This window comes from Pleuronectes platessa, chromosome 5, assembly GCF_947347685.1.
Source record: "Pleuronectes platessa chromosome 5, fPlePla1.1, whole genome shotgun sequence".
Classification (NCBI taxonomy): Eukaryota; Metazoa; Chordata; class Actinopteri; order Pleuronectiformes; family Pleuronectidae; genus Pleuronectes; species Pleuronectes platessa.
In genome coordinates this window covers 14,655,320-14,672,805 of record NC_070630.1, presented here as the reverse complement: position 1 = coordinate 14,672,805, position 17,486 = coordinate 14,655,320, and the positions used below count along the sequence as shown (strand labels likewise).

The 17,486-nt window shown below is 41.8% G+C and overlaps 1 protein-coding gene and 4 non-coding genes across 5 annotated transcripts; 1 reads left to right on the top strand and 4 right to left on the bottom strand.

Moving 5' to 3' along the window:
• Window positions 1-240: 240 nt before the first annotated feature.
• Window positions 241-313, bottom strand: trnat-agu (transfer RNA threonine (anticodon AGU)). Its single transcript has one exon. It is a non-coding gene; the product is annotated as a tRNA-Thr (tRNA).
• An 855-nt stretch (window positions 314-1,168) lies between these two features.
• trnat-agu (transfer RNA threonine (anticodon AGU)) lies at window positions 1,169-1,241 on the bottom strand. The gene has a single exon. It is a non-coding gene; the product is annotated as a tRNA-Thr (tRNA).
• An 855-nt stretch (window positions 1,242-2,096) lies between these two features.
• Window positions 2,097-2,169, bottom strand: trnat-agu (transfer RNA threonine (anticodon AGU)). The gene has a single exon. It is a non-coding gene; the product is annotated as a tRNA-Thr (tRNA).
• A 797-nt stretch (window positions 2,170-2,966) lies between these two features.
• scn2b (sodium channel, voltage-gated, type II, beta) lies at window positions 2,967-8,795 on the top strand. Its single transcript, XM_053422109.1, has 6 exons — window positions 2,967-2,973; window positions 4,169-4,329; window positions 4,435-4,651; window positions 6,398-6,590; window positions 7,664-7,731; window positions 8,110-8,795. The coding sequence occupies exons 1-5, from the start codon at window positions 2,967-2,969 to the stop codon at window positions 7,671-7,673; spliced, it is 588 nt and encodes a 195-aa protein (XP_053278084.1). The 3' UTR covers window positions 7,674-7,731; window positions 8,110-8,795.
• trnat-agu (transfer RNA threonine (anticodon AGU)) lies at window positions 3,026-3,098 on the bottom strand. The gene has a single exon. It is a non-coding gene; the product is annotated as a tRNA-Thr (tRNA).
• Window positions 8,796-17,486: the final 8,691 nt, after the last annotated feature.

Sequence of the window (17,486 nt, the reverse complement as noted above, 5' to 3'; positions counted from 1 at the left end):
AATGCTGGCGTTAGCTTACCAATCACAGCCAAGGGCTATCCGTGGGCTGTCCGCCATTTCGACGTGTAGTTAGAAAAATTAGAGCTGCACGAAAAGCTCTCCGAGGAGCCGCGGAGAGGGTGTTCCACGTTGGAGAAGGCGGTCCTATCTGTCCGTGTCCGTCAAAACGGAGAAGCATAATGCCTTGAGGCATTGCTTGGAATAGCCATCTGCAAATCCAGCTACGACAATTCAAAGAAAAGGCACCGCTGGGAATTGAACCCAGGATCTTCTGTTTACTAGACAGACGCTTTACCAACTAAGCCACGGCGCCAATGGCGGCTATGGATATCTTGTTGGTCAAGTAGTGAATTTTGTATCTATAGACTAAGGTATTGCTTGGAAACTAAGGCATTGCTTGGAAACTTAAGGCCAATTTATGCTTTTCCGTTTTGACGGACACAGACAGATAGGACCGCCTTCTTTGCCGTGGAACGCCCTCTCCGGGCCTCTCCGGGGCTCCTCGGAGAGCTTTTCGTGCAGCTCCGATTTTTCTAACTCCACGTCGGCATGGCGGAGAGCCCACGGATAGCCCTTGGCTGTGATTGGTCCGCTAACGCCAGCATTTCGGGACATCATTTCCGGACCTCAAACTTCTTGTTTCATTCCCTAAATCACAATAAACCTAAATCACGACTATGACTCTATGATTAAGTTGACAAGTGTGTTAAGCCAGCGGCGTTGTCCGGCTGACGGTGGCTGGCTAGAGCACTTACGGCATGTGTGTATGGTGTGTACATACGGTTATAACAAACTTTCATAACGGGGCTAGCGGGCTAGCCACCATGCTAACTGCGGTGGGAACAGCGCAAAAATCCGCTGTCATGACACTGTTTCTCAAACACCGTCAGGTTAGAAGCAAACACTTGGTAGTACTTAGTATCGGCTGTCCGAGCTGACTGTGTGTGGAAGCTGGGGGGGAGGCTAGCTGCCTCCGAGTAGCTTAAAGCTGTTGCAGCTGTTGAATTAGCAACGCAGTTTGGAAACAAGACCGGGGTGTTTTTTTGTTATTTTTAATTATTATTATTATATATATTTTTTTTTTATTTGTCTGTGAAATTGGGCTCCCCTTGGAGAGTGTCCTCGCCCTCCACTATGAGAACCACTGCTCTATGACAATTCAAAGAAAAGGCACCGCTGGGAATTGAACCCAGGATCTTCTGTTTACTAGACAGACGCTTTACCAACTAAGCCACGGCGCCAATGGTGGCTACGGATATCCTGTTGGTCAAGTAGTGAATTTTGTATCTATAGACTAAGGTATTGCTTGGAAACTAAGGCATTGCTTGGAAACTTAAGGCCAATTTATGCTTTTCCGTTTTGACGGACACAGACAGATAGGACCGCCTTCTTTGCCGTGGAACGCCCTCTCCGGGCCTCTCCGGGGCTCCTCGGAGAGCTTTTCGTGCAGCTCCGATTTTTCTAACTCCACGTCGGCATGGCGGAGAGCCCACGGATAGCCCTTGGCTGTGATTGGTCCGCTAACGCCAGCATTTCGGGACATCATTTCCGGACCTCAAACTTCTTGTTTCATTCCCTAAATCACAATAAACCTAAATCACGACTATGACTCTATGATTAAGTTGACAAGTGTGTTAAGCCAGCGGCGTTGTCCGGCTGACGGTGGCTGGCTAGAGCACTTACGGCATGTGTGTATGGTGTGTACATACGGTTATAACAAACTTTCATAACGGGGCTAGCGGGCTAGCCACCATGCTAACTGCGGTGGGAACAGCGCAAAAATCCGCTGTCATGACACTGTTTCTCAAACACCGTCAGGTTAGAAGCAAACACTTGGTAGTACTTAGTATCGGCTGTCCGAGCTGACTGTGTGTGGAAGCTGGGGGGGAGGCTAGCTGCCTCCGAGTAGCTTAAAGCTGTTGCAGCTGTTGAATTAGCAACGCAGTTTGGAAACAAGACCGGGGTGTTTTTTTGTTATTTTTAATTATTATTATTATATATATTTTTTTTTTATTTGTCTGTGAAATTGGGCTCCCCTTGGAGAGTGTTCTCGCCCTCCACTATGAGAACCACTGCTCTATGACAATTCAAAGAAAAGGCACCGCTGGGAATTGAACCCAGGATCTTCTGTTTACTAGACAGACGCTTTACCAACTAAGCCACGGCGCCAATGGTGGCTACGGATATCCTGTTGGTCAAGTAGTGAATTTTGTATCTATAGACTAAGGTATTGCTTGGAAACTAAGGCATTGCTTGGAAACTTAAGGCCAATTTATGCTTTTCCGTTTTGACGGACACAGACAGATAGGACCGCCTTCTTTGCCGTGGAACGCCCTCTCCGGGCCTCTCCGGGGCTCCTCGGAGAGCTTTTCGTGCAGCTCCGATTTTTCTAACTCCACGTCGGCATGGCGGAGAGCCCACGGATAGCCCTTGGCTGTGATTGGTCCGCTAACGCCAGCATTTCGGGACATCATTTCCGGACCTCAAACTTCTTGTTTCATTCCCTAAATCACAATAAACCTAAATCACGACTATGACTCTATGATTAAGTTGACAAGTGTGTTAAGCCAGCGGCGTTGTCCGGCTGACGGTGGCTGGCTAGAGCACTTACGGCATGTGTGTATGGTGTGTACATACGGTTATAACAAACTTTCATAACGGGGCTAGCGGGCTAGCCACCATGCTAACTGCGGTGGGAACAGCGCAAAAATCCGCTGTCATGACACTGTTTCTCAAACACCGTCAGGTTAGAAGCAAACACTTGGTAGTACTTAGTATCGGCTGTCCGAGCTGACTGTGTGTGGAAGCTGGGGGGGAAGCTAGCTGCCTCCGAGTAGCTTAAAGCTGTTGCAGCTGTTGAATTAGCAACGCAGTTTGGAAACAAGACCGGGGTGTTTTTTTTTTTTTTTTTAATTATTAATATTATTATTTTTTTTTTTTTATTTGTCTGTGAAATTGGGCTCCCCATGGAGAGTATCTGCGCCCTCCACTTTGAGAACCACTGCTCTATGACAATTCAATGAAAAGGCACCGCTGGGAATTGAACCCAGGATCTTCTGTTTACTAGACAGACGCTTTACCAACTAAGCCACGGCGCCAATGATGGTTAAGAATATCCTGTTGGTCAAATAGTAAATTTTGTTTCCTCAATTAGTGCCCTTTGCTTTGGACACATCCACACTGCATGATGTCTGTCAAAGATGCATTCTACAGTTGCAGATATCATGTTAAAAATGATTGTGACACAACTGAGATAAGGGATATAGTTATAGAAAAAGATAATGAGCATGCAGCATCCCTTTTTGTTGCTACATATTGGCGAGTTGAAACTGCCGTGGAATTGCACTTTTGAGTTCTTGTCTTTAGGTTGTTTTGGGGTTTAGCACAAAACACAAAGCCCAGAAATATCATTGTAAACCCGTAGATGAGTCTAAATCAGGTAGGCTACTTGATTGACTGTTCGTGACTTTGACCTGAAATCCAAATCGGACGTCTTTCAACTAATCTCGACAAACTCACAGAAGAATTTGTCATTTACAGTGACTTTAACAGCAATTATTAATTGTTCGACTGAGCCTTTTTGCATTTTTCACATGAAATATTTCTACATACCGAAACTTGTGCAATGAATTTCCTTTTTCATTTTTTAGATTTAGGTTCCTTATGAGATGTTTTAAACTATTATGTTAATACATCCTATTTATCAGTCATGCATAATTGGATAATTTCAGTCAGCTTCCAATATTTCACCGTAAATCTAAGTCCTGGCCAACATCGATCCATGATCTATATGGATATCCATGAGATATGGATATATCTATGGATATTCTATGATCCATGATCTATATGGATATCCATGATCTATGGATATATCTATGGATATTCTATGATCCATGATCTGCTTATAAAGAAAAACAACCATCCAGACTCACATTCACGCCTAAATTCGCCAGTTAACCCTAAAGCAGATCTGCGTGTCTTCGGACTGTGGATGAAATAGGGAGACAAAGGCAAAACGTGCAAACTCCACACAGGAAGGCGCCGGCCCAACTGGGATTCCAACAAAAAACCTTCTTGCTGTGACAGTGCTAACCGTTTTACCGCTCCCGCATGTCACTGTTGTTGGTACTGGCTTTATTACCATTGTTGTTTTTGTTTTTCGTTATAGGTTGTGCAAGCATGGATGTGCTCGTGCCCAGTTTCATAAATGCACTGAACGGATCCAGCGTCAAAATCCCCTGCACATTCACATCCTGCTACAAGATGGATTTGAACACGTTTATCATGAACTGGACCTACCAAGAAACATACAACGACACAAAGGAAATGGTAAAGTGGCTTGTATTCACATGTTTAATAAGCAGAATACTTATGCACCTATGTCCTAACTCTTTTAACCAATTAAAAGCTCTCTGCCTCTTTTTCCGTCCTTAGTTCATGATCTTCTCTAGGAGGAAAGAAATGGTGACTCTCAGGACAGACCGGTTCGGAGAGAGGGTCATGTTTGCTGGGAACCTGGAGAAGAACGATCTGTCCATCACACTGTCAGATATCCAGGTTGAGGATATGGGGATTTACAACTGCTATGTGATGAATTTCCCAGACCGCACCGAGGGATATGGTTCCATACAACTTAATGTGGTCACTGAACGTAAGATACTGACCCTATACATTCTCCATCCATTCAATATCTCTACCATTTATCCTATAAGGGTTAAAAGGTGTGGTTAGAACACATCCCAGCTGACATTGGGCGAGAGGTGGGGTAAACCCTGGACTGGTCACCAGACAGAGGCTATTTTCAAATGTTTTGACCCAATTTGTGGGAAATTTTCAAGAGTTTGCTTTTCACATATGAAGAACTGATCAGGAAATGGTCCACATCTTTATCTGTGTTGTCTTCTTGCATCTTTTCCCTTTTCTGTCCTGAGATATTTGAAGTCTTCAGGTTTAATGTCCACCGTGTGTTTGAAGCGTCGTTCAGCACATTTTGTTCAGGAACTGGCAGGAAAAAGCTCTGCTAAAAGTCCGGAGCAAGTGACTCGCCCATACAGCCAACCCTAACCCTAACCCTAACCCAGTTCTGTTCATGTCTGAAGCAGCGATACAGAACAAAGCACATAACACCACGGGCAAGTTGGAGTGCCCAATCAACCTAACCCCAATCTGCATGTCTTTGGACGGTGGGAGGAAGCCAAAAAAGACAAGGGGAGAACAAGAAAACTCCGCCTAAAACAATTCAACTCAACCTTCTGTTATTTTCTATAAATACTAAACACTGCCTTTGAAATGCGCTCTCAGTGCCATCACACGCTATTCAGCACTAACCCAAAATCTGATGTGGGTTTTTGAGGGAGAGAGCCACTGAGAAAACCTTTTGTATTAGGTTTCCATTTTAGCTGTACCCAAAATGGAGACAGGGTTTGTAATGCAAAAAAGAAGGCTTCGAGTTTTTTGTTTAAAGGTTTGCAAAAACAATGACACTTTGGTATCAAATATGCTGCCAGCACAACAGCAAGCAAAACTCTGGATCATTGACAGAAAATACAAGGGAACGCGACAGGAGCAGAACAGGAAAATGAAAGTGACACAGAAGACTGGGGGGCACTAAAGTCTATATAGGAGGCAGGGAAAACCGAGCGCATAATAAAAACAAGCAAACGATCACTAAAGAATTAAGTAAAACAAGCGAAAGACACGTAAGGTAACAACTACAAGGAAATAATATGTCCAACGTCCACACAGCTAATAACATGTCCAAAACAGAGTCATTCCGGACTTTGCAGGGGGAAGATCCCAGAAAAGTAGGCCACTGAATGCTGTGACCTGAAGTCCCCTATTCTTTCCATTCTGGATCTAAATCAGGTTCATGAATAATTCTCATAAAATATGAAAATATGTCTTAAACACAAAATTTGAGGTTTTCACCATTACTATAGATATTTATACTGTTGCTGATTCTCACAAATGGATGCTACAAATGATCCACATATATGGCTACATTTTGTGCAAGTATACATTTTCACAAATTTTGTTTCAAATGTGACATAAATTAAGCAAAATCGTGCGGATGTTATCCTCTACCTGTGCCCTGGAGTGCATGGATAAGTGTGTGTGTGTGTGTGTTTCCTGAAGTGTAAGGACCTCCTGGTGCTGAGTCAGCTTTTTACTTATTAACGACCATCAAGAGGTTGAAATCCCTCAGCATCTCACTCGAACTCGCACGCACTCACACTCACAAAAACACACGCACACTCACACACACACAGGATACAGCCTAACTGAGCACTTACTTTCTCTCCACTCGGGTTTAAACAGCGCAGCAGAGCTTTTATCGAGCACTGCACTCGTCTTTATCCGTTGTCTACATCCCTCTCCTCTCCTCTCCTCTCCTCAGTTCCCCCGCCAAGGGACTCCACCATTGCAGTAGCTATCGGGGCATCGGTGGGCGGAGCCTTGGCTCTGCTGATCCTCTCCATGGTCGTGTTGAAATGCCTCCGTCGACACCAGAAACAGGAACTGATTCCGGAGGAAAAGATGGAGGAGGAGGGTAAACTGGACCCTGAGGGTGTTGCAGAGGAGGGAACCAAGTAAGAGATTTCACCTTGATGTCAACAAGACTGACCAAATGACGATTGATATGCCACCTTTATTAAAGTGGAATGCATCAAACATTAGGATACAGCTGCTGTTGAACCGGCATCCATCATTTTAGTTCTGGCAGTAAAAACCCGTATACACTGATTATTACTGCCATTTTCCCCTGGTGGTTATGATTTGCCTGCACTGTGTCTAAGGCAAACACATGGAACGTGCCTTAACTTAAGTCCTTATAACTTAGTATTAGGAGGGGCAGTAATGAAGAAATAAAAATCTGAGATATTGAGCATTAAGTGGCAGTAATACAAGAATAAAGTCGTAAAAATACAAGGGAAACAGTTGCAATCTTACAAAATAAGAGGAAAAACTAACACTTTTTGGAAATAATTGCTGAAAAAGATTTCTCATGAAGAATACACAGAGGCAGAATTGTAGTGGAATGGTCTGTTTATTCTAAAAAGCTCTTATAATCCTTGATAACAATATTGGTGCCAGTGCTGACATGTGCGCGTGCAGGCCGCACCAGTAACTTCTCACTAGTGTGTATGTGAGGGACTTTGTTATTGTCGAGCCAATTGTGAGTTTGCCTTTCTATGTGTTTTTGTTCATACAAAGTAACAACTGGTAAATGTTTTTTCCCTTACTGGAGCCAAGTTTGGTCAAAACAAGTTGTATGACAGCAGGTCATTTAGAGGACGAGCTACACACGATATAAGCAGTAATTAGAACCGTTCCATTCCATCTGGATCCTTGATGTCATTGACTCTTGAGAAATTACGAAACCCCTCGAAAAGTACGTAGATGTAAATAACAATAATCACGCAGATGACCAAACATTTCCTCCTCAACAAAAGAGGCAATTTCTTCAGAATAGACACAATCTCTTCAAAGTCCTGATACTTAGGAAATGTGGCGCTGATTATTTATTTTGATCCTCATTTTAACGCAGGCAACATTGTCTGACCTTCCACCTCTAACATGACATGTGGCTTAAATTTACAACTTTATTATCGATTTTTCCCCCTTTAAGACACTTAAATCACTCTTCTTGAATATTTTACAGACAACAATAGCTGGGTCACCTGCTTGAACCCACAGACTGTGGAGCTCTGATCCCCAACACCTCCTAAGGTAAATACATATCCATGTCAACTAATCTAAAACGAACCAAAATACAACTATGATAAATATCTAAGTTTCAGCCTAATTCAAACTGGACAGACAGGGCTTTGCTATATTAGCACAAGGAACCAGAACCTGGATGAATTAATCACTAGACTGAAATGGAAATCCTCTGTCCTGTAAAAAAAGAACTATGGATGTGCAGTGTCCTCAAACGTGGTAAAAACAAGAGTTACTCTAAGTGTGAGCACACAGGCTCATGTTTTTTTCTATCTTGTGCCCCAGATCTTTCCACCTGCTTGCTTAATCTAGACAGAGGTTTATTTATTTATCTACCAAGACATTTCCTAACAAACTTATTTATCACCATTCTCTCTTTTCTTTCAGACCATCATCCTGAAGATCTATAGTAACCACTGCTTGAATCACTGTCCACTGATGCTCCCCTGCCCCCTGCAGGGCTCCAGACTAATCTTTCTCCGCCTAACTTTTTCATTTAAGTGCACCAGCACATCATTTAGGTGCACCCAATATGTATCACTGTGCCCCTTGGCAACGCAATAATACACCGATTAGACCATTTCTTTGATTTGTTCAAATATCGATTCAGTTCAGGATATTTCACTGTACAATACCAAGTTTGCCTAGATATGAAATCAATTCTCAGAGAACTAAAGCTGTAAACTGAACAAGGAAACCCCTAACTTGCTGCATTATTAAAAATATTAAGGTAGGCCTGTCACAATAACACATTTTGTTGGATGATACTTGGTCCTAGAAATTATTGGAATAAATGATATTATTATCATCATCATCGTGAAACCATTTTAAACCACTGCTATAATGATAACTTAATTCAAATGAGTCTGACATTTGAATTAAATTTAAAAATAAATATTGATATTGAAAATATCCGAAATAAATAGAGTATAAACCACACACAACCAAAACAATACATAAAATGGACTCTCTTGCTCGGTTAATTTTTTTTTAATCTTGATTAAATATTAAACATTTGGCTCAGGATATATGTTACCGGCTCAGCAAACAGGAAGGGATGGTTATAATCTGGATGAGCTTCGATTGTATTGGGTTAGTATTCCGGCGTTATACCTAGGAGTTTGTTTATGTGTAGGTTGGATTATTGGGGGATTGTTTAAATGCGTGTCTCATAAACTCTCAAGTGAATCAGACAAACACGAAGTAAAAGTCAGTGCTGTTCAGATCTTAATAACTTGTGATTAGTGTCTGTGTTTATTGTAAAAGTGTGAAGTGATCGCAGGTCAGCAGGAGCGTTGAGGGATCACATTCAGGTAGAGACTCTGACACACTGCAAACCTGCTGCTGCTTCTGCCCCGATCCGGAATCAGCAGCTCTGAACAATTCGAATTAGTGGTCCGACGCGGAAACCCTGTATTTTTCACCTCCCATTCATCCTCATCTCTGCTTCACTGTCTGTGTCTCCGTCTGTGAGGGAGTGCGTGGGGGCAGGGCCAGTGTGTCTGTGAATGTAAACTCTGCAGAGGCGATGAGATGAGGAGGCGACACGACTTGAACAAACACAGAGACACACCAGTTAAATGTCAGCGGTGTGGCCAAGGACAATTGTTAGTTGCACTCTGGAGCCCTGCACTGCGTGAGCGAGTGAGTGAGTGAGTGACCTTGAGAGAGAGAGAGAGAGAGAGATCTGTATGTCTGTAGGATGTGTATCCTTGAAAAAGCCACGAAACAATTTTTCAACATAACCATTAAAAATATTATTTTATTCATAGCTACAATTCAATATCAATAGCTTTACAAGTGACAAACATTTTAATGGCACACTATATGACAGGATGGAGCCAGACGCTATCACCTAAGCTTTATAGCATGGTATCAAAATATAATATTTTAAATATGGAGTGTTGTTAATATCACAACATACTTTACTCGCATTATTTTATAGGATGTTTTTTCTAATTCAGGGCTTTGAGACAAAAACAATTGATTCCCTGAGGTCAATCATGAATTAATTAATAAACCCAACAGTGGTTGGATATTGTTTGTGATGGAAGTTAAAAGCCTCTCACACAGCAGAGCAGATGTGTGTGTGTGTGTGTGTGTGTGTGTGTGTGTGTGTGTGTGTGTGTGTGTGTGTGTGTGTGTGTGTGTGTGTGTGTGTGTGTGTGTGTGTGTGTGTGTGTATCTGTTGTGTGATGGGAAACTATGCCGTTTGCTCTTCTGTCTCACAGCAACTTTGGGATTTGGTTTTGGTTGAATTGTATTAGGGTTAACATATTGTGAATGTATTGCCTTAAAGCCATGTCTCTCCACTGTGCGTCTGGATAACATGTCTTAACATAGACAACAGAAATAGTGCATGTGTGCATGTGCTGTGTCCTTCCACAGCTGAACTTTGCTAAATGATGTCTACATGTCTCGATGGTGTCAGCTTGAGTCTGAGCCAGAGAGCATTCTTAAACATTCCGGAAACGCGTTGAGGTTTTTCTAGCAAAAAACAGTCACCCTGCATAGTAACTTGTCATAATAGAAACAGCACAGGTTCTGTTCATCAATATACAAAAACTGAGTCTGTTATAGACAACTGCGTGACACACCCTCTCTCCAAAATCACTGCCTATATGCAGTACAGATTTCGGTTTGAGTCGCAGAAGTCAAAATTGCAAAAAAATTGCCAGCTTCCACGAATTCCCCCAATTAATATTCAGGACTTGAATTAAGAAATTGTAATTTGTATTTCTTTTTTGGACAAAAATAAACTATGGAATATTGACAGTGTGTATTAAATAAACAAACACGGGAGTGGTTTCAGACAGAGCCAGTTTGACTGAGGCACAATGCACAAAGACCAAGACCCTCAACCAGCTAAATATCATTTAGTCAGGATTCATTTTTATTGTTTCCCTCCACCATGTTCTTTTTCCACTGTGACATGTCACAAATGTCTGCTGTGGACAAAAGGGAGGCGGAGCAACATTTTTCCCAATAACCTCATGGGTCTGCCTTGGTCTTATATGTTCTCATTTAGTTTTTTGTTGTTGTTTTTTTATTGTGTAAGTATGTGAACCATTGTTCACATTTATGGTAGAATTGCATAAACGTAGCATAATAATAATTATAACCTATATTAACATACATGACCCATATCACACACAGATAGGAGCTGAGTCCCACTAAATGCAGTAATTTAGGAATCAATACCAAATCTCAAATATAAGATGTGTATGATGATGACTGACAGAAAACAACGTTCATTTAATGTCATACTATATTAATAGAAATACTTATTTTGACACATGAAGCATGTACAGTATATTGATATGAGTGCATGTCAAACAGTGCATACCAAAAATAAAAACATTGTGGCATGACCAACTGAGGAGACTTCCTTCTGCTCTGTTTGTTTTCCCAGATAAACCACAGTGAAGTCCATTACAGCATGTTAAAGCTGACCTGATTTGTCTATAAATATAGATCTATAAACATATTTTGCTTGCATATAATTTGCATTTTTTATTTTATTGACTAAGGTATTTGCTTGCACTTTGTTAAGATTCAACGACCTCCTGTCAAGTATCCATAAACAACTAAATCCTTAAATATCTCACAATAAAATAGTCCAAATCGTGAAAGAAAAAGTTTATTAAGAATCAAATCTAAATCTTTTTGCCCCAATTCCAACCGAGGTCCTCCTGGAACCTTTTAATGGAGATTTAACACCTTTTAAACTCAGCCATCACACTTCAATCCAATGTACTATTTAGTGTCTATTTTAAAGCAGATGAACATATTTAAAAAAGATAGAAAAGTTTAAAAACGTATATTGTAGCTCTGCATCCAAAGTAATGCACTTACCTCAATAGTAGTATGAAACTGTATTTTGCTATTGTCACATTGTTTTGCACCTTAACACATTGACACCTATTCTAATATAATCATAATGGAGAGCATGTGAATATTATGGAAAAGATAACCTTATCGAGAGGGTAGACTGGAATGTGTGGCTTTGGTCACAGATGTTTGGTTAAACTGTTTCGGTCGTGTAAATACTTGATCATTTATTTGGTTGGAGCACTTTGAATGTGAAAAAATAAACATATTCTCTTAAGAAAATACCGAACCTCTGTTAAATGTCAATATTACATGTTGGAGCATGTTAATCTCTGAATGTCTTATGATGTTTGAAGTGTAACAGGCCAGCTCTGTCACAAACCTTGAAATGCTGTCACATGCTGGCCCAATGTGTCACTATCCGAGTGTGGGTAATGCCTCTGAATACGCTGGCTACCTGTTTTTTCAGATCATGTATGATTTCGATATCTATGTTTCTTTCTTCCGAAAAAATACTAGTGATGTATTGTGGGATTTCCTGATGTATCAAAAAGTATCAAAATATTGTTTATCAACATTTTAAAACAGTCAAGGAAATCCTCGGAAGTGCAGACCTGTACGGTTTGGAAGGTCCCGAATTCTTCCGCGTTTCCTGGGATGCTGCCGTCTGTGTGTGTTCACGCATGTTTGAGTGGCAGGGTTTTGTGCGACCACACCCACCAGGTGAGCACACGGTCACATTTGGAGCAACTTTGAAGCAGTGTTTACCACGAAGGTTTTGCTGGCAATATATTTCGTCGTATATATATAACTGTGAATAGTATCTACACTGTTTCTCAAACTGAAAAAAAAAAAATATATCATGTAGTAGACAGATGTATCATTGTATATAAACCACGTTTTATTGTGAGTTTGCCCTGAATAGTTGCTCTTGTATCACTTTAACTGTTAGTGGACACCAAACTTATGCTTGCACTGTGTTGCCTCTAAAAAGCACCTGTCGTCACATCAGGTATTTTAAATAAAGATGATTTGGGAAATATAACTTTTTTCGTGTAGTTTCTGCTTCTTCTCCTAACGTCCATTTTCTATTCCTGCTTGTGTCCTGTTCGAGTTGGCAACGGGCTGGAGCCAATCCACAGCTCAGAAACAGACAACACTACTGAACAATCTGTCACAGGGCTGACAACCACCGTACAGCTGGCAACTGTTGTCTTTACACTGCTGAAGGAAAAAATCTAAAGAAGGCCCCAGGGTTCCTCAAACCCATAGTCTGCGTTTATGGAATGTGTCTTTCGCTGGTGTACGGCTCTCAAAACAACACAATATGCTACATATGAAGACACAACGCATTAAACGGAATAAAATTCTTCAGAAATACAAAATACAGCATAGGAACAGGAGTAAACATGTTCAATTAAGTCAAAGTTGACATGTGGTAATTTAAAAAAGGGTAAATATTAAATTCTAAGTATAAACTGCTGTGTGCAGCCTTCTTCCATCTTTCACCTCCCATAGTGTGTCATTTAAGTTTCACAAAAATGTCTCCAATTGCATCTCATGAACCCAACCATTGTTTCTGTACATTGCCATTGATATAATACTTTTCTTCACACTATCAGTTCTGACTTTACATATGTACAGTAGATGAGCAGTAACCAGTCTCAAATCAATTAAACCGAGCTGTACTCTGCTCTCACACAGGGGGGACGACCTGGAGCTGCTCCACTGAGAATCAGTCAGAGGTGACTTTGTCAACGTAGCATGTGGAGTGTGTATTTTTGGAATTTACAAGCAGAAAGGATTCCCTATAGGTCACATCAAAAGCAACCAGGGCTGCTGTTACAGCGTGTGAATTGTTTTGGGAGATATGTGTAAAATAGGCCACTGTACAGAATGTTAATTTGTGTGGAAATAAAAATGTCCCTCTCTATTTAAGAAATAATTTTTCAGGGCATTTTTGAGTTTTTCCTGACGATTCAAGTCGGCTATTAGTCTCAATTAATCCTCAATTAATTCCACGGTATTGACACATTTACCCCAATGTTTTTATTCCTGCTTTTTATTTTAATGCTGCAGGGTTCATTATGTGCAATGAGATGAAGTGTCTCCTTCACAGGTGAAGGCTACATCACTGCTAACTGTTTAACATGTGTTTGTCAGTACTTGAACACTTGAAATGTGGCAGTCATCCAAACAATATGGACAAAAAATCACAGCTTCTTACATACAATATTTTAAATTTTAAATTAAATATGCACTGAAAATTACAATAGAGATTATTTTCCAGATATTTGGTGAATTTGATAAATTTCCAGGTTGTTTCAATGACTGTAAAAGAATTGTCTAAATTTCCAGGATTTCCAGGATGCGTAGGAATCCTGAGGTTATTTGTAATATATGAAGGGTTGGAATTAGGTGTTTAGAAAATTTTCATTCAATATGCTTTAAATAATCATGGAAGTAACATGCATTGTTTAAAAAAAACTACAACAAATAGGAAAATTGAATTGCAGTTTGCAGAAATGATGCCGAGAAAAGTAGTAACTTCACTAACATTCACTTAAATGTACGTAGAATATTGACTAAGATTAGAAAATGAAATGTTGTGGATTTGTTAAGCCTGTTAAGCCACATAGTAATCTTACACTTGGAGGAACAGGAACACACTAAAGAGACCAGGTAGTTGCAGTTCCATTGCATGCCCAAACACATGCATGCACACACACATGGCCCACAGAGCTTGCAATGCAATGTTTTTACATGTTCAACAAATCATCACCAGATTAAAAACTCCCTTCAAACGCATTATTTCCAATTACACGGCTGCACAACAACACGTTATGTGGCTGCGAAACTGCATGAGCTGCATGTTCCGCGTGAGTTCCCTTACACATCAGCTCTGATGTCTGGTACTTACAACTCTGAATATGTGCCTGTGTGTGAATCTGTTGGTGCTGCAGACCAGCTCTTAACTTTAGACAGGACTCACCTTCTTGATGGTCCCCGTTCCCCACTGAGAGATGGATGGATGCACACTCAGAGCACAAACCGCGGGGATAGAAAAAAAGGCAAAAAGAGAGGACCGCCATGCAAACACAGGGACTGACAGTTGCAAGCATGCAACATTTAAAAAAAGGCAGCAAAAAAAACAAGACCAGCGAAAATAGCACACATTGGGAAAGAGGGGAAAAAGGAAGAACAGATGAAAAGCACAGGTAGAGAGCGAGAGAGGCCCACCACGCATGTCCTCCTCCACTCAGGATGCGTTCTAAAATCTGCTCACTCATCGGCTGGTGCAAGAAGAGGGAGAGGGCAGGAGGGGAGGGGAATGAAAGGGGGAGGGTGGAAGTGGAGGGGGTGGGGGGGAGGTGGTGGTAGAACAGGTGGAAGTGGAGGTCGAGAGGAAGGTTAATCAGAGTGGGAGGTGAACGTGGTGGGTGGGAGGAAGATGGAGGTATATGAGATGAAGAGCGAGGTGGAGGAGAGGCGCTGCAGAGTCCCTGAGTGTGGCTGTGTTCTGGACTGGTTCAGCTGGTGTAGCTTCACTGCAGCATTCTCACTGCCGTGGCCGTCCCAGAAACAGATCCTCCATTCCCTCTCTCCCTCCCTCCCTCCCTCCCTCCCTCTGCCCCTCCCTCCCTCCCTACCTCCCTCCTTTGCCTCGAGTCGTCTCTCGTCTCCTCGCTCCTGCTGTCCCTCCCCTCACCTCCACCTCCTCTCCTCCTCCGATGTCCACTCTAACCCCCCCTTCCCTCTCAACCCTGCTGCTCCCCCACATTCTCCTCCCATCAGTCTAATGTCCCCTTTGGCTCCGCCTTCCTTTCACACGCAGCATCCAAGGTCACCCTGTCCAGAGGCAGGTGTGTGTGTGTGTGCGGTGTGTGCACTCACTGTGGTGTGGATATGCATGTGTACAATCCCTGTTTGTTTCCATCTCAATCTCCACATCGTCATATTAATGTGTGTATTTGTTTTCTTTTTTGATATTTAGCTAAACATAACTTGCTAAGGTACTACATGTATCCCACTATCTGTCACTGCCCCCCACCACGTACTGACGTATGGGTGTGTGTCTGTGTGACATAATGGATGATGGACCTCACACACACACACACACACACACGTACATACACGCACACACAAACACACACACACAAACACACACACACACACACACTTATATGGGGGAAATGGACAGAGATTACAAAAAAATACACAAATATACTTTGTCATTACAACAATTATTTTCTTTATATTATGTTATATTACATATCATATTTTATACATATTTAATGCATCAAATGTATTCAAATTTTAATTGGATTACAAGGTGCACCATCAAACTTAAATAATCACAATATCTAAGAATAAAGATCACTCTGCTCATTAGGAAAACAGTAGGATCGCTGTATGGCTTGTAGAATACGCTACAACCTACCATATGCCCGAACCCCAGGGAGGGTGAAGTGATGCCAAAAGATCCCAGGTCTCCTTGTGATACCACGTCCTCACAGTAATGAGTACTGCCAGTTCAGAGAGGGAATTAAGTGCAGAAAGAGAATGCATGAACGAATACATGCTGAATGGTTTCTGCAGAGAATAGAATTAAGCATGTTGATCAAATGTCAGGTTACTCAACAACACCCAGTGACTCTTACGTCTATATTTACCAGTAACCTCACTAAAGGTGAGCAGGGGAAGTAAAGGATGGAAGATTCTGAAATGTACCAGACTTGTCCTCACACCATTGACTGAAAGGAGAAGTTGTGTTGAATCGACAGAGAGGGACTTTTGACGTGACCTTCCGTGGCTCTGATGTGCCGATTACTGTTAACGTTTCGGTTGATTGCTAAGGAAGCCATGAATCCTGTGGCTGAGGTCAGGCTGCACATTCGGGTTGTGGACTTTGGTGATCGTTCACTGCCACATGGGACCTGTGTTGAAGGCTGAGCTGAGATTGATGAGAGGTGTGCGGTAAATGTGCGATGTTGTGGCGGGGCCATGCTTCTGAAGGCCACATCAATGCTCCTATGTGTCTAGGAAGCTAAATGTAAGGCCTGTAGGCTCGGATCAGTTTCTTGAGGGGAGTTTGCGACAGTTGGAATAAAACTCACAGTTCAACACCATTTGTCTTCTTTGTATTCTATAGTGTAGACCTTTGCTCATTGTGTAGTTTGTATGAACAGATGATGTAGGACAGGCTCAGCTCAAGTTGCCATGTGCTCTGTTTGGCTTGGACCTACTAAGCCTGAGACAAAAGCCATTATTCAGGGACTGTCATGTAGTGTCACATGAATTAACCAAGTTGTGAGACACTATACGAAAAAGAGCTAGGAAGCAGATTCAGTTGTTGGATTTAGGTCAATTGTACCATCATGCTGACAATTGTTATACAAGAAACTCTTATCCAGTCAAACATTCAGCGGGTTCTTCGTTTGCACCCTCTCAGTGATTGGTGATTAGTGCGCCTAAATTAGCCTAGTTTTCAAGAAATCTATAAAAATCATCAAATTGCCCTACCTCGCAATAATAACTGAATAAAAGAAACATCCCTGGATCCACCCTTCGATCCAGATCTGTTCCTAAACTGAATGGATACTTCCTCTGCCATCGCCTTAACCTTCCACCAAAGTTCGGGAAAATCGTTTATGCGTAATCCTGCTTACTAAAGGCAAATTCAAGGTTTTCGCTTTCGCAAGACCGCCATGGTCTGCACCGACTGCACTGTGCATTCCTCAGGTACAATACATCGTGTTGTTGAAAACTCTCACGTCCAGTTGGAAAGCGCACTCTTGGTTTTGTCACAAAGAAGAAGAACACGTAGAACATGGACGCTTGTTTTGAAGAGAGACTGACGCAGGGCCTCCTACCTAGCCGCCTCCCAACACTGATGTGTACGACAAGCATGAAACACGAGATGGAGGAAGGTG